Source organism: Natator depressus, chromosome 3, assembly GCF_965152275.1.
Source record: "Natator depressus isolate rNatDep1 chromosome 3, rNatDep2.hap1, whole genome shotgun sequence".
Lineage (NCBI taxonomy): Eukaryota > Metazoa > Chordata > Testudines > Cheloniidae > Natator > Natator depressus.
In genome coordinates, this window is record NC_134236.1 from 43,985,854 (window position 1) to 43,998,868 (window position 13,015).

A 13,015-nucleotide genomic window follows, 5' to 3' on the forward strand; every position below is an offset into this window, starting at 1 on the left:
TGCATCTTGCTTTTGCTAGTATCAGTGTAAATACATTTTGATTTCATCACATTCAGGAGTAGCCCATATTCTTCACTAACTATTTTTACAAACTCCAACATTTGTTGCATTGCATCAGTGGTTGCAGCAAAGAATGTTGTGTTATCAGCAGATCTGACGTCGATGGAAATCCCAGTTCCTTTATCAAAACATTCCAAAGCTTGTCTCATAATAAATTAGGTATATACGTTAAAGAGGCTTAGGGCAGAATACATCCTCGTTTCACATCCTGCCCAATGCTGCCTACTACTGTTCACACTGTGATCTCCTGGTGGTGGTAGAGACTTGTGATGAGTTCAATGAGGTGCTTTGAAATCCCCATACCAGCCAGTATCCTCAAAAGTTAGTCATGTTGGATGGTATCAAACACTTCTGTGTAGTCAGTAAAGCACATGATCAATGGGTGATTATACTCATCACATTTTTCAGCGATGAGATGGATATTTGTGATTTGGTCATGTCTTAATTAATATTATTGCACAGGTTAAAAAAAATTGAAAAGCAAAACCTTAAGGATAAAAGGGCCATCCAGAATCAGATACTGCCCTCACAAAGTACTCACAACTCTGCAGATATAAACAACATGTTCATTGTGAATAGAAATCAATTTCTTAAATTATTCAGGTTCATACTTTAGGTTTTCTTTTCATCGTCATCATTATAATAGCATGATATTTCTACTTGGTGTATTGCAATCTTAATGCAGTTCCCTATTGCATTTGCATTTAATATAAAGAAAGGTGATGCCAGTCAGCTATGGGTTATATTATATGTAGCAAAATATAATATATATATACAAACACACACATACATCACAGTTGACTGGCATCACCTTTCTTTATAATTGAATACAAATGAAATAGTGAATTAATTTTTATTGTATGTATGTATATATAAAATTTCATTCTCTATTTCATTTGCATATATAGACACACACACCAATTTCTCATGTAAAGTGAAGGGTAGTAGACAATGAAACAGATTTTATTTTACCTTAGCAATATCTCCTTCATGCAGTTGAAAGGTCCTGGCTCTAAGATGGATCCCTTTACCGGCCTCTGTTTCAATTTTATAGATGCATTCGTGGTTGTTGTCATAGTTAGACGGAAAATTTGGAGACAGCAATGTTCCTTCATTTCCAGAGACACTTGCTCCACATTCAGCTAAAGGAAATAGGCACATTAAAAATAAATTAAAAAGGTGGATTATCCATTTCAAGAATATAAAATAATAATTATATTCAAACTAACACTAAGTCTCTTTTATAATACTTAAGTAATAGAGACTATCTGAGAGACATATGTTGCTGCTGTACTTTATCTTTGATTGACAAACTACCAAAACAACAACCACAAAACAATGACCACATGCTTCGCTTTTAGACTAAGGGAGATTCAGGTTACCTTGGTCTAGTCCCCTTAGCCTTCAACATCCCTTTTAGTTCTCTCATCAGACGGACCCTCCACCACAAGCTGGGAGGGCTGATCACAGAGAAATTGAATGTTTTGTTGAAGCACATCTGACAGCTGTTCTGGTCTTAGGCAGAAATAAGGGGAGCACTGCTCACATTGACTCCCTATTTTACCTGATAAAAAATACTAGACAAAATGGAGAGTCAAGTCCTAAGGTAAAAAACAAAAATCTGACAGTGTAATAGCTATTGGAACAGTTTCTTCCATCAGCAATAAAGAAGCTGCTGACATCTGCCAAAGATGAAATCACAGCTACCCTTCCTTCACAAGCGAAGAGTGGATGAGGCCTTCTCCCAGTAGTTTGGAGGGTGGTCAGAAAAGACCTTCCCTTCCCTCTCAGCGGTAAAGAGAGTCGTTTTATTGCCTGTCTGGAAAGGAAGGTGTGCAGCATGAAGCGAAGGGTTAGGCTGTGGACTTAGCTTGTTTTCTGATTGAAGGGTAACAAAAGTATATCAAGAATGCAAAATAGATATGCTAGGTCACAAGCGATAGCTTCAAAACTCAGGACTTAAGCAAAGAAGAAAAGAATGAAATACTATTTTAAAACAGCTAATCTAAATATTAGCAGCTTTGGAAAAAAATACAGAACTATATTTACCTGTTCTGAACTATAGTCACAAACTGGTAGGTAGATACTACAGGACGTTTAAATATATATAACTTATATTGGACTGAATAATAAGACTTAAATATCAGGCAAAAAATAAAATACAGTGTATTGTTCTGGGAACATGCTCATGGAGAAATGCCTATATTATATCTATATATAGAAAATCAATTGCAAAAAGACTGACTCCAAAACCAAGTATAACGTGGCCTTGACAGATACTATCAACTTTAGATGTTTCTGGCTCCTGAAAAACCTAAAGAATATTGCAGTTTTTGTTTTTAAATTCCTCTGCTAGAATTGATTTCATTATAGATTCCCAATGATTACAAGAAGAAGAAAGAGAAGACACTGATGGTCTTACATAGAAGTCTTGATCCTGCTCTCCATTTGAAATCTGTTTAGACAGTATGGAGAAGGGAAGCATCAGCGAGCTGGTTGTGACTCCTTGATTCAGGGCCATCCCACCTTGGCATAAGTTAGAGGTCAGTCCTGACTCGTGGAGGATCAAAAGTAGTGAAGTTCTACCTCACCATGCCTCCTCCCCTCCTCATCCTGCCCAGATGTTGCACTGTCTTTCCCCTTACATTTAGGGTGAGGGGGACAGAAGGTAGAGTAGGTAGCCACCTCCACCAGCAGATAGCTTTCCTATCAGGGGGATTCTCCCACGGATATCTCCAGACAAACTTAAGGCCACTTTTCCCTGCATATATGACACAAAGATGTTTTAGTAGACTGGAGAATCTGCCACTGAGTCAATAGTCATATATATATTTTCTATCTTAGATAAATTCCACAAGCCAAGTCAGGGCAAGATATCTTCCCCTGACAAAAGACCTATCACATACACAAGAGATATTATACATGGTCATGGATATGCTAATTTAACCTACTGAATCTATGAAAGGAATTAAGTATATAAAATCAATTCTACTCAGTGCCATTATTACAGTCAGTAGATGCAAAGCCTACAGTGTTGACACAAATATGATTTGATATATTTCTGTATTTATCATTTTATTTAACATTATGAAAATTTCATTTAAATTAGTACTTATCCAGTGAAGAACCACTGCAGATGGCTTCTGTCTGTAAATAATTAACAAAAGTTCTGGCAGTAGACTTAGGAAATCTTATCTCACGTAGAAAGTTCGGATATCCTATACAAACTTTTCCACAAAGAGGGGTCTGCTCAGATAAAGATCAATATGAAAATACTCCTTGAGGAATACATATATCTTTGTTTCCTTAGGCCCAGTTCAGGTTGCTTCTCTATCTTCCTCAAAGAACTAAAACTCATTGGCTGTAAAGTACTTTTTAAAAAATAATATTCTTTCAGTAATCAAATGAGAACCAGGAGGACATACACAATACCAGTAGGTATTACAAACAAAACAGGTATAGCCCTGCAGTATTAATATCTGTGAAGTAATATAAAATTAACAAGTGAACTAAGCTGGAAAAGCAAAAACAACTGTAAACCTATTAAATATGCTTGCCAATTAGGCAGATGAATTGTATAGAGAATTATTATTTTAATGGGGAAGAAACTATGATCATTATTATTTCTTAGTGGCCACAGTGTACAAGGGGCTTTATTGAAGATATGTCTAGACACAATTCCTACCCCAAAGAGTTTACAATCTAAAGGTAGACATGACGACAACTAAGAGCTGGAAACAACAGATGGAGAAGTAGAAGGATTGTTGATGAGGATTCAAAAATAAGTTTACCAAGTTATTATGACCCCTTTGTTTTCCAAAATATGTTCCATAATATTTACAACCATCCTCTCTTCCCTGACCCCTCTAATTTACTAAAATCACAGTCTAGGAAACAGTTCCCCTTAACCAGATCCCACACCATCATCAACATGGAAAATTGAAGAGGCATGGTCTTCTTGCCAATTGAGTGCCACCTGAATTACTGTTTAGCAAGGTACTTAATGTGGTTTGGGTGTATATTCAGTTTACGTCCACCACTGACAATCTTATTGTGCCACCAAAACTTTTGACACCCACGTGATTGTCAGCTGTGTAGTGGCATTGCTTGGTACACAAACTTTGGAATTCATTGGTCTTCCATTCTAATCATGTGTCTATCACAGTTCAAGGCAACTGCACCTGTATTATCCCTCAGTGATCCAGCAGGAGGAACCCATCCTCATGCTTCCAGCTGCCCAGTTCTTGCCTCTCTTGGATGAAGAGACATGTATTAACCCCTTCCAACTGAGGTATTTCCAGGCTGAAGAGTTCCCAGCCTAACCTATGATATTCCGGGCAAAAGTCAGGCTGCCTAAGGAGGCTGTTTTTCCTTCTCTTCAGAGATGGCACAGTGTAATTTTCACAGTTAAGCTACCACACAACTATTTCTAAGCAAGCAAATTTTACTCTTAAGGTACAAGAAATAGAGAGGACTTATTAAAAACAGTAAAAGAACACACACATGTGAGATCACCCAAACTCCAACATGGGTTCTGGTTGATGATTAGCAGTTTTTCCTGTGGTCACAAGTTCATCACACCTTCAGTTAAAAACAAGCAGCCTCATGAATAAGAGAGCCATTCATTTATCCAGTTTGGCTCTTTCAATAGGTCATCAGCAAGACAATGGGTCCACACTCCAGAGTGAAGCTTCAAAGAAGCTGATAACCAGAGGAATTATATTAGCATACCCAATCCTTCTAGAGATTTCCTAGGGAAATTCACTTAATTTTAAAAGTTCACGATTTCAAAAAGCTCTTTAAAGTTCCTAATATTTTGCCAAGATTGCATTCATTCTTTCTTCCTCCTAAAGAAGTTCAATACAATCCTAAAATGGTACACAATCATTTTCAATACAATGGACTCCCAAAATACTTAAAATTAATTCAGCAAGGTTTAACTTAATTCTTAAGGTTTGTCCAGGATATTGTAACAACTGCAACAATGTCCATATCAGGAAAGCCGATGAAACCAAACCCACGCTGACTGAGACAGTTGTTGGATTAGGCTTTGAATATCCTCCTTTCTGATCTTGTCCTGACTTTTGAGATGGAGCATCTGAGGAAGGCAACAGGAACTGAAAATGTCAGTCTGGTGTTCTTCAGCTTTCCTCAGCACCCATGTTTCACTTCCATACAATAGAGTTGTCATAACCATGATTTTTTAGATCCTCTGCTTCCTGAAAAGTTTGATATCATGATGTCCCCACAGAGGCTGTTGAAGGGCTTGAAACATGACAGCAGCTGCTGCTTACACAAGTGTCTGCATCTTTATAGCATCCTCCAGTACTGTCTAAGATTCTGTCCGAATATTTCACAACTGCCATCTGCTCGATGTCCTATCTAGATAGGTTAATACTAAAATGGTTGTAATCTGGAGCTGGAGGCTGCTTGATAGTAATGGCCAAGGATTTAGTTTAATCCAGATTACTAACCAGACCAATGCGTGATGCTTCTTGCCTGACAAAATCAGCCATGAGCTGTAGCGCTTCATCAAACTGATCCAACAAGACGAAGTCACTGGCATATTCAAGAATTCAAAGCAGAATGGTGTTCAGCTCAATGACACCAACAGGTGCCTCTTCAAGTTTATCCATTGACCAATCCAGACTGATACTGAACAACGATGATGACAAAACCAGCCTTGCCAAACTCTCGTGGAGACAGGAAACCACCACAGCTATGTAAAACTCCCTGAATGGCAACAACATTCATTCGTTCCCCATATGAAGCTCAAGGTCCTTGAAGCCACCTTCTATTAACTTCATCTCTACTTATTTATGCAAATACCACCTATATCCCTCTTCTCCTTATGTTCCACCCAAGCTTCACTCCACAATATTCCCTTTATCTTTATGATTTTAGGACCTCATGCCACAAACACTAACGGACATAAGGATTACTCCCAGTAGTAAAAACTATTAGTCTTAATGACAAGGAGTTCTTTAGGTAAATTAGGAAAAAATGAATCCTGATAATGCTATTGGTCCATTACTAGATTACTGTGCGCAACCAAGCTATCAAGATAGCTTATTTCACAATTTCATCTCAAAGCCACATCAAGAACACTAGTTAAAGTCATAAATAGTTAAGCCTCTCAGACACTACATCTAACAACCACTTTCAGGAAAAATGGCAACTGGTGGCGCGGGACTATATTTTGGGTCAATGGCACAAATTGGCAGATGGACAACTCAGATCTTTGTCCCCTAGTCTGTCTGGATCAACTGTCACACACACCTCAGATCAACCAAATGAACCTAAATATTTTCTTCTTTACAACAGGATGTGCTCTGATCATGGGAAGTTTAACTCATATCTTTACCACTGATGCATCTTGATCTCCTTGGCCTGCCCTACTCTCATGGAATTAAAGAACAAACAGTGCGCCATCTGATTATGGACTCCCCTTTCGTGGGATGGATATGATTGACCTCTCCAGATGATGCTGCCGTGATACAGTGGCTACATCACTTATCCAAACCAAATTCATTGTTTGTGCCATCAGAAGCCATATGCTAGAAGACTAGACAGAAACAGTAGAATCATCAATAATGATGCAGAAAAGGCAAAAGTGTTAAAAAAAATCCTGTGCTTTCGTTAAGAAAAAATGAATATTATAACATTCTTTCCATTCCATTAGCATCTCAGGAGGATGTTAAACAGCGTCTAATAAAGACAGACATTTTTGCTTGCATGTTTATCCCTGCCTCTGGAAATTTCCACTACATGCATCTGACAAAGTGGGTATTCATCCATGAAAGCTTATGCTCCAATATGTCTGTTAGTCTGTAAGTTGCCACAGGACTCGTTGCCATTTTTAAATCCATGGATCCAAATAACTTGCATTGAAGAGTTTTAAAAGATCTGGATGAGCAGCTTGCTAGACTATTAATTTTGATTATCAATAAGACACAAAACTCTGGGGAAGGTGCAGAAGACTGGAATAAAGCTAATGTTGCGCAAATATTTTAAGAGGGTACATGGGATGACCTGGGTAACTATAGGCCTGTCAGTCTGACATCAATCCCAAGTAAAATAATGCAGCAGCTCATATAAGATTTGATTAGCACAGAATTAAAGAACATGGGAAAATAAATTCCATAAACTAATTTGATATTTTTTTCATGAGATTATGTTTGATTGATAAAGGTAATAGTGTTGATGTAATATACTTAGACTTCTGTAAGGTGTTTGACTTGGTACCATATGACATTTTGATTAAAAAACTAGAAAAATATAAAATTAACATGATACACATTAAATGGATTAAAAAATAGCTGACTGATAGGCCTCAAAATATAACTGTAATTGGGAAATCATCATCAAACATGTGTGTTTTTAGTGGGAGTCCCACAGGTATCAGTTCTTAGTCTTACACTATTAACATTTTTATGAATGGCCTGAAAGAAACCATAAAATCAATAAAAAAAATGTTTGCAAATCACACAAAAGTTGGAGAAGTGGTAAATAATGAAGAAGACAGTTCATTAATACAGAGCAATCTGAATCACTTGATAAACTGGGCAAAAACAAACAATATGCATTTTAATATAGCTAAATATTAATGTATATATTCAGGAACAAAGAATGTAAGCCTGGGTGACTCTATCCTGGGAAGCATTGACTATGAAAAAGATTTGTGGGGGTCATGTTGGATAATTATCTGAACTTAAACTCCCAGTGTGACGCTGTAGCAAAAAGGACTAATGTGACCCTTGGATGCATAAACAGGGGATCTTGAGTAGTAGTAGTAAGGTCAGTTTACCTTTAAATTTGGCACTGGCGCAACCACTGCTGAAACACTGTGTCCGGTTTTGCTGTCCACACCTCAAGAAGGGTGTTGATAAATTGGAGAGTTCAGAGACGAGCCACAAGAATGATTAAAGTAGTGGTTCCCAAACTTGTTCCGCCGCTTGTGCAGGGAATGCCCCTGCTGGGCTGGGCCGGTTTGTTTACCTGCCGCGTCCGCAGGTTTGGCTGATCGTGGCTCCCAGCGGCCACGGTTCGCTGCTCCAGGACAATGGGGGCTGCTGGAAGCGTGGGCCAGTATGTCCCTTGGTACATATGAGGTACATATGGAATAGCATAAGGTAGATTTCTTAAAATCTACAACAGTTGCAATATTTATTTTTGAAGTCTGTTAGTCTGTCTTCTCATTTTTCTTTACTTTAGACATGTTTTGTTTTGTTTAAAGTTACTGCCATCCACAGCAACACCTTCTGTGCAAAGCAGCTAATTCAACTACTAAATAACTGATACAGTCATTCACATTCTCCTCTTTTGCATATAAATCTTCTCCCAGTGAATAATCACTTTGAAAACTGGCTCATGAAGACCCACAGTTTGGGGGAATCAATCCAGTCAGTAATATCTCTCTCTCTTCTCGTAGGGAAAAGTTCTATGTACTAATCTTCATTTTCACCTTATGTATTTAGGATCAAATAATATTTACTCATTAGATATTGTAGTTAGAATAAATTATTATAGCCACACTGTCAACTTGTTCAAGTATCTTAAATACATTATGCAAGTAAACCTAAGCACTGAGTGATGAAGATTGTTTTAATAAAGGCATCAGGGAAATTTGTAAAAGTCTGTCTTTGGTAAGTGGGATATAAATACATGAAACTAGCAGGGAAGTTGCTCTGAAGCTGCCAACACCATGCTAATTCCTTACAAGTCAAAATAAATGAAAGGAAACTAGCATGCAAAAGGACAAAGCAACCTGCTTCTTGAGATATGCTCCAGGAAGGACATAGAGGGGAGTCTGCTAACTTGTTCACAATGGTTTGAGGCTTAAAGAATTCAAAAAGAAAAAGAAAAAGAAAGAAACAGCATGTTATTCCTGATTTAGACTGAAAATAGAACTACTTTGTTCTCATCAGACCATATAGGTAGCATGCTGAGTTTGAGTTGAATAGGCAGTGATTAAAAATATATATATACACTGCATGTAAAAAAGTCAGAAGGACTTTTCTGGGCATGGAACTTTATTTAGATTGTACAAAAATATATATTAGAATTAAATTATTGTTTAATAGCTCAGAAAAACTCCTCACATTCAAATGGTCATATTTGACTTAAGTTCCTTATTTTTCAATGTGTATTACATGAGCACTTTTCAAATGTGATCTATGGATTTAAAGATTTATGAGTGTTTCTGTTAAAAGCCTCCCCCACACTTCCTGGCCCACCCACTCCCAGGTAATTTAGGAACAGTGACTGCCTTTCTTAATGGCTTAGCTAAGGTCTGTTCTTCAGTCTGAGGATGAGGAGCAGGGCATCTGGCCCTGTAGTGGGCCATGCTGCTCACCTGGTCCTTGCTGTTCTCGTGTGGGCAGGGGAATGCTGCATTCTTGGGCATAAAGTCTGCTTTGGTTTCCATCTATGTCTCTTTCTCCCCTGCTAAAATTTCATGAGTGCTCCTGCTGAACCAATCAGCAGTTCTCTACTGCTTCTACATAGGTGGGAAGGGACAAAGGAGAGAGAGAAGTGAGATGCTGAAAAGGAATTGGGAGAAAAGGAACAAACCTCAATGTTGCCCCAAACTGATTTTTTTTAAAAGTGACAGAGAACTCAGGGTAGCTGCTATTAAGGAAGGAATTTCTGTTGTTTTTAAACTGGGAGATTATCTGAGGAAGGGGCTTCTGCTGAATTCAGCTCTGAACTACCTACATTTGTGTTCAGGTGTCCCCAGGCATAAATGACCCCTTACTGACATAGGCACTGGGACATGTCAGAACACCCTTGAGGCCCACAGCCAGCAGAGAATGGAGGAAGCAGGGCCTGATTAAGGTTATGAGGGGACTAAGGCTAATGGGAGGGAAGGTCCTAAGTATGAATTACATATTGCAAAAAAAAAAGTATAAAGTCATCATTTATCTACACACATATGTACATATTATGTATTTATGTAAAATTAACAAGTTTATTCTAGTCTCACTACACTCAGTTGTTCAAACAAACAATTTGTTTCCCTAGCTTTAGCTGTGGCAAAGTTCTGAGTGATGTCATCGTAATTCAAAGACCTGACAATTTCATACTCAATGCTCAAGTGGGACAAAGCACTGAGATGCTCTTGAGTCATGGTGCATTGGAGGACATTTTTGACCCTTGTTAGAAGAGAGAAGGACTGTTCTCCACTACAGCTAGTGATCATTAGTGACAAATACAGCTATAATGCAGTTTCAACATTTGGGAAACATTCTATCACATTGGATTCAGTGATAACCTGGTACATCCAAATGGATTTGCTTTCACCATATTTTCTCTATATATCTGAGAGTGATGAGAATTCAACAAATTGAAGAAATCCTTTACTACAGTAAAATCTACTGAGATATTGTCTGGGTACTTCTGACACAGACATTTGATACCTTCACTGACTTCAGGACTTGAAATGTTAGGCAAAAAAATTATCAGTACACTAAAGGTTTTGTCAGTATTTTCGTAAACCTTGATCTGATGTTCTAATGACCTCTTCAGTTTGTCAATGATTATGATGAAGGTATTAACTCTGAAGGCCTCCTTGTCACTGAATGAGTGGGCACTTGCATTGTCTCATGTCTTCTGTCTTTTGTGGAGTTTGGCTGACTCATACTCATGGTTAGCAGTCCTTGCAGCCCCCAGCATTTCATTCTCATCAAAACTATCCCACATTTGTTGAAGAACAGTTCCAAGACTCCTCATTAGGTCTACAGCAGTGGAAAGGTCAATCTGAGCACTTTGCAAGCTTAGACTGCACGGTGCTGAATGGCTGAAGTATATCATTCCAGACCTCACACAAAATATCAGTTTCCAAAGTGCGCATTTCATCACTCAGGATCTTCACAACTTTTCTTGTTGCTGATTTTTGAGATTCATCATCCTTGAAGCTATCTCACGCTTCAAGGATGTCGGGGTTTCCCAGAGCAACTGCATTCACAGCTTCAGCATTGGCACTCCACCGTGTCCCTGAGAGTGATTTGGGCGCTGGTCATCCTTTTGGTAGTGAATCTCTAAGAATCATCCAATGACTGTTTGATGCAGAGAGAAAAAAAAAAGTACAATTCTTGGACAAATCCAAAAAAAGAAACTGCTTAAACATAACAATCCATGGCAGACTGGCCAACAAGGTTGAGTGAATGTGCAGCACATGGTATGTAATCAACCAAAACATTGTGCTCTTTTATCTTTGCCTGCATTTCTGATTATTTGCCACTCATATTACTTTCATTGCCATAGCTTTAGCCATAACAAAGGCTGATGTCAATCCCATTTTCGGTGAGGAAATCGAATAGATACGAGGCAACTTTCTCTCTTGTATGGCTAGTGATGTTTATGAAGGTCATGAAACACTCAACTGGTCCACTGGGTAGCACATAACACAAGATGACAGTCAGCTGATCTACATGTGACACATCCAGTGTTGAGTCGATAGACACTGAAAAATATCCCACATCTTTGATCTCATCTGCAATGGATGATAGCCTCATCTTTGCCAGCAGTGCAATTAATTTATCACAGATAGTCTTTGATAGATATGATGTATGGCCTTTTCCATGATTTGTGTGTTCATTGATGCGCTGAGCTAAGAAAGGATCAAACTTAGTGATTAGCTCTAGAACGCCAAGGTAATTGCCATTGTGTTTTGATCCAAAAGTCTCATCTGAGCCACAGAATTGCAGATCACACTCAGCAAGAAAAACTGTGGTTTCAACTACGCATCTGAGGACGTTCTTCCAATACACATGAGTTTCCAAAAACTGGTTTTCATTTGGGTATCAATTTGCCACTAACTTTCTTTTGGGCATGGTAGCTGCTAACTGGCAATGTAAGCTGCTCACTCATTGCATGATTGGCAATGTATGCAGTAATCTTCCAATCACTGAAGCCTTTGCAGAACATTCCCTACTTTTACTTTTTGATATTAGAAAACAGGCAGCAATAGAAACCATACACTTTCTTCTTAGAAGGTGAATAAATGAGCCATTCTCACTTGCCAATCTGTTTGTTAGGCTTCATATATTCAAACATTGATTTGGTCAGGTAACGATTCTGATTGGTGTACTCTTGCTTTGTCAGCGAAAAGTCAGCATCTAGATTCTGGCATTTCTGCTGGCCCTTTTCAGTCCAATATGCAAGGAGATCTTGAGAAGTCATGCCCTACTCTCCTGGATCATTGGAGAAGGATATTTTTACATTACTGTCACTGGGAAAGTCTTCAGAGGAGTGGGGTCAGACTGCAGCTAGAGAAGTCACAGGAGATTGCTCCCTTTCATCAGGCGCAGGTACAGCAGGTTCACTTGGGCTGGTATTCACCTGGACTTCCTCACCACCAGACTTAGTAGGAGAAAAAAAGTTAGGAGAGAAGGAGTACCTTTCAGCACTACATCTTGTCGTTGCCCTCTTTCTTTGGCCTCCTTCAATTTCTGCCATCCTCCTTTCTTAGACATGGTTTCTATTGTCCAGTTTAGGCCTACTGTATACAAAGTTCAGTGTTGCTTGGGATCACAAACACTTACTTAGCCCACAAAGATAAAATCACAATAACTATAAATGGAATTCACAATCTTGATGGATTAGTTTGTACAAAGCAATATCTAACAAGACAAAAAATTTCTGATGGCCCCGCTACTGTTGCTCAGCTGTTACTTCAATATGGAATGGAGGGCCTACAGTAGGGCCTAAAAATAGGAGGGCCTAAAGCTATAGCCTTATTAGCCTATGGGTTAATCCGGCCCTGGGAGGAAGCATTAAGTTGGTGGTTTAAAGTCATGTTCTTAAACTTCTCCTGTTCCTATACTGAGCAAAGCATGGCTGGAATATGATAATTTTGTTATTTTGTTTGGGAGGCAAGTAAACATGCTTTAAACAAGTAACTTGTTTCTTCTTTCATTTTGGCACCTTGAAATGGATAAAAGAAACCATGGCA

The 13,015-nt window shown here is 38.5% G+C and overlaps 1 protein-coding gene across 1 annotated transcript in view; it reads right to left on the reverse strand.

Moving 5' to 3' along the window:
- The window catches only part of CSMD1 (CUB and Sushi multiple domains 1), a 1,960,312-nt gene that overhangs the window by 436,807 nt on the left and 1,510,490 nt on the right, over positions 1 to 13,015 (reverse strand). The window contains exon 22 of the mRNA XM_074947791.1: positions 1,033 to 1,202. Coding sequence (XP_074803892.1) covers positions 1,033 to 1,202 — 170 coding nt within the window. The remainder of the gene's footprint in view (positions 1 to 1,032; positions 1,203 to 13,015) is intronic.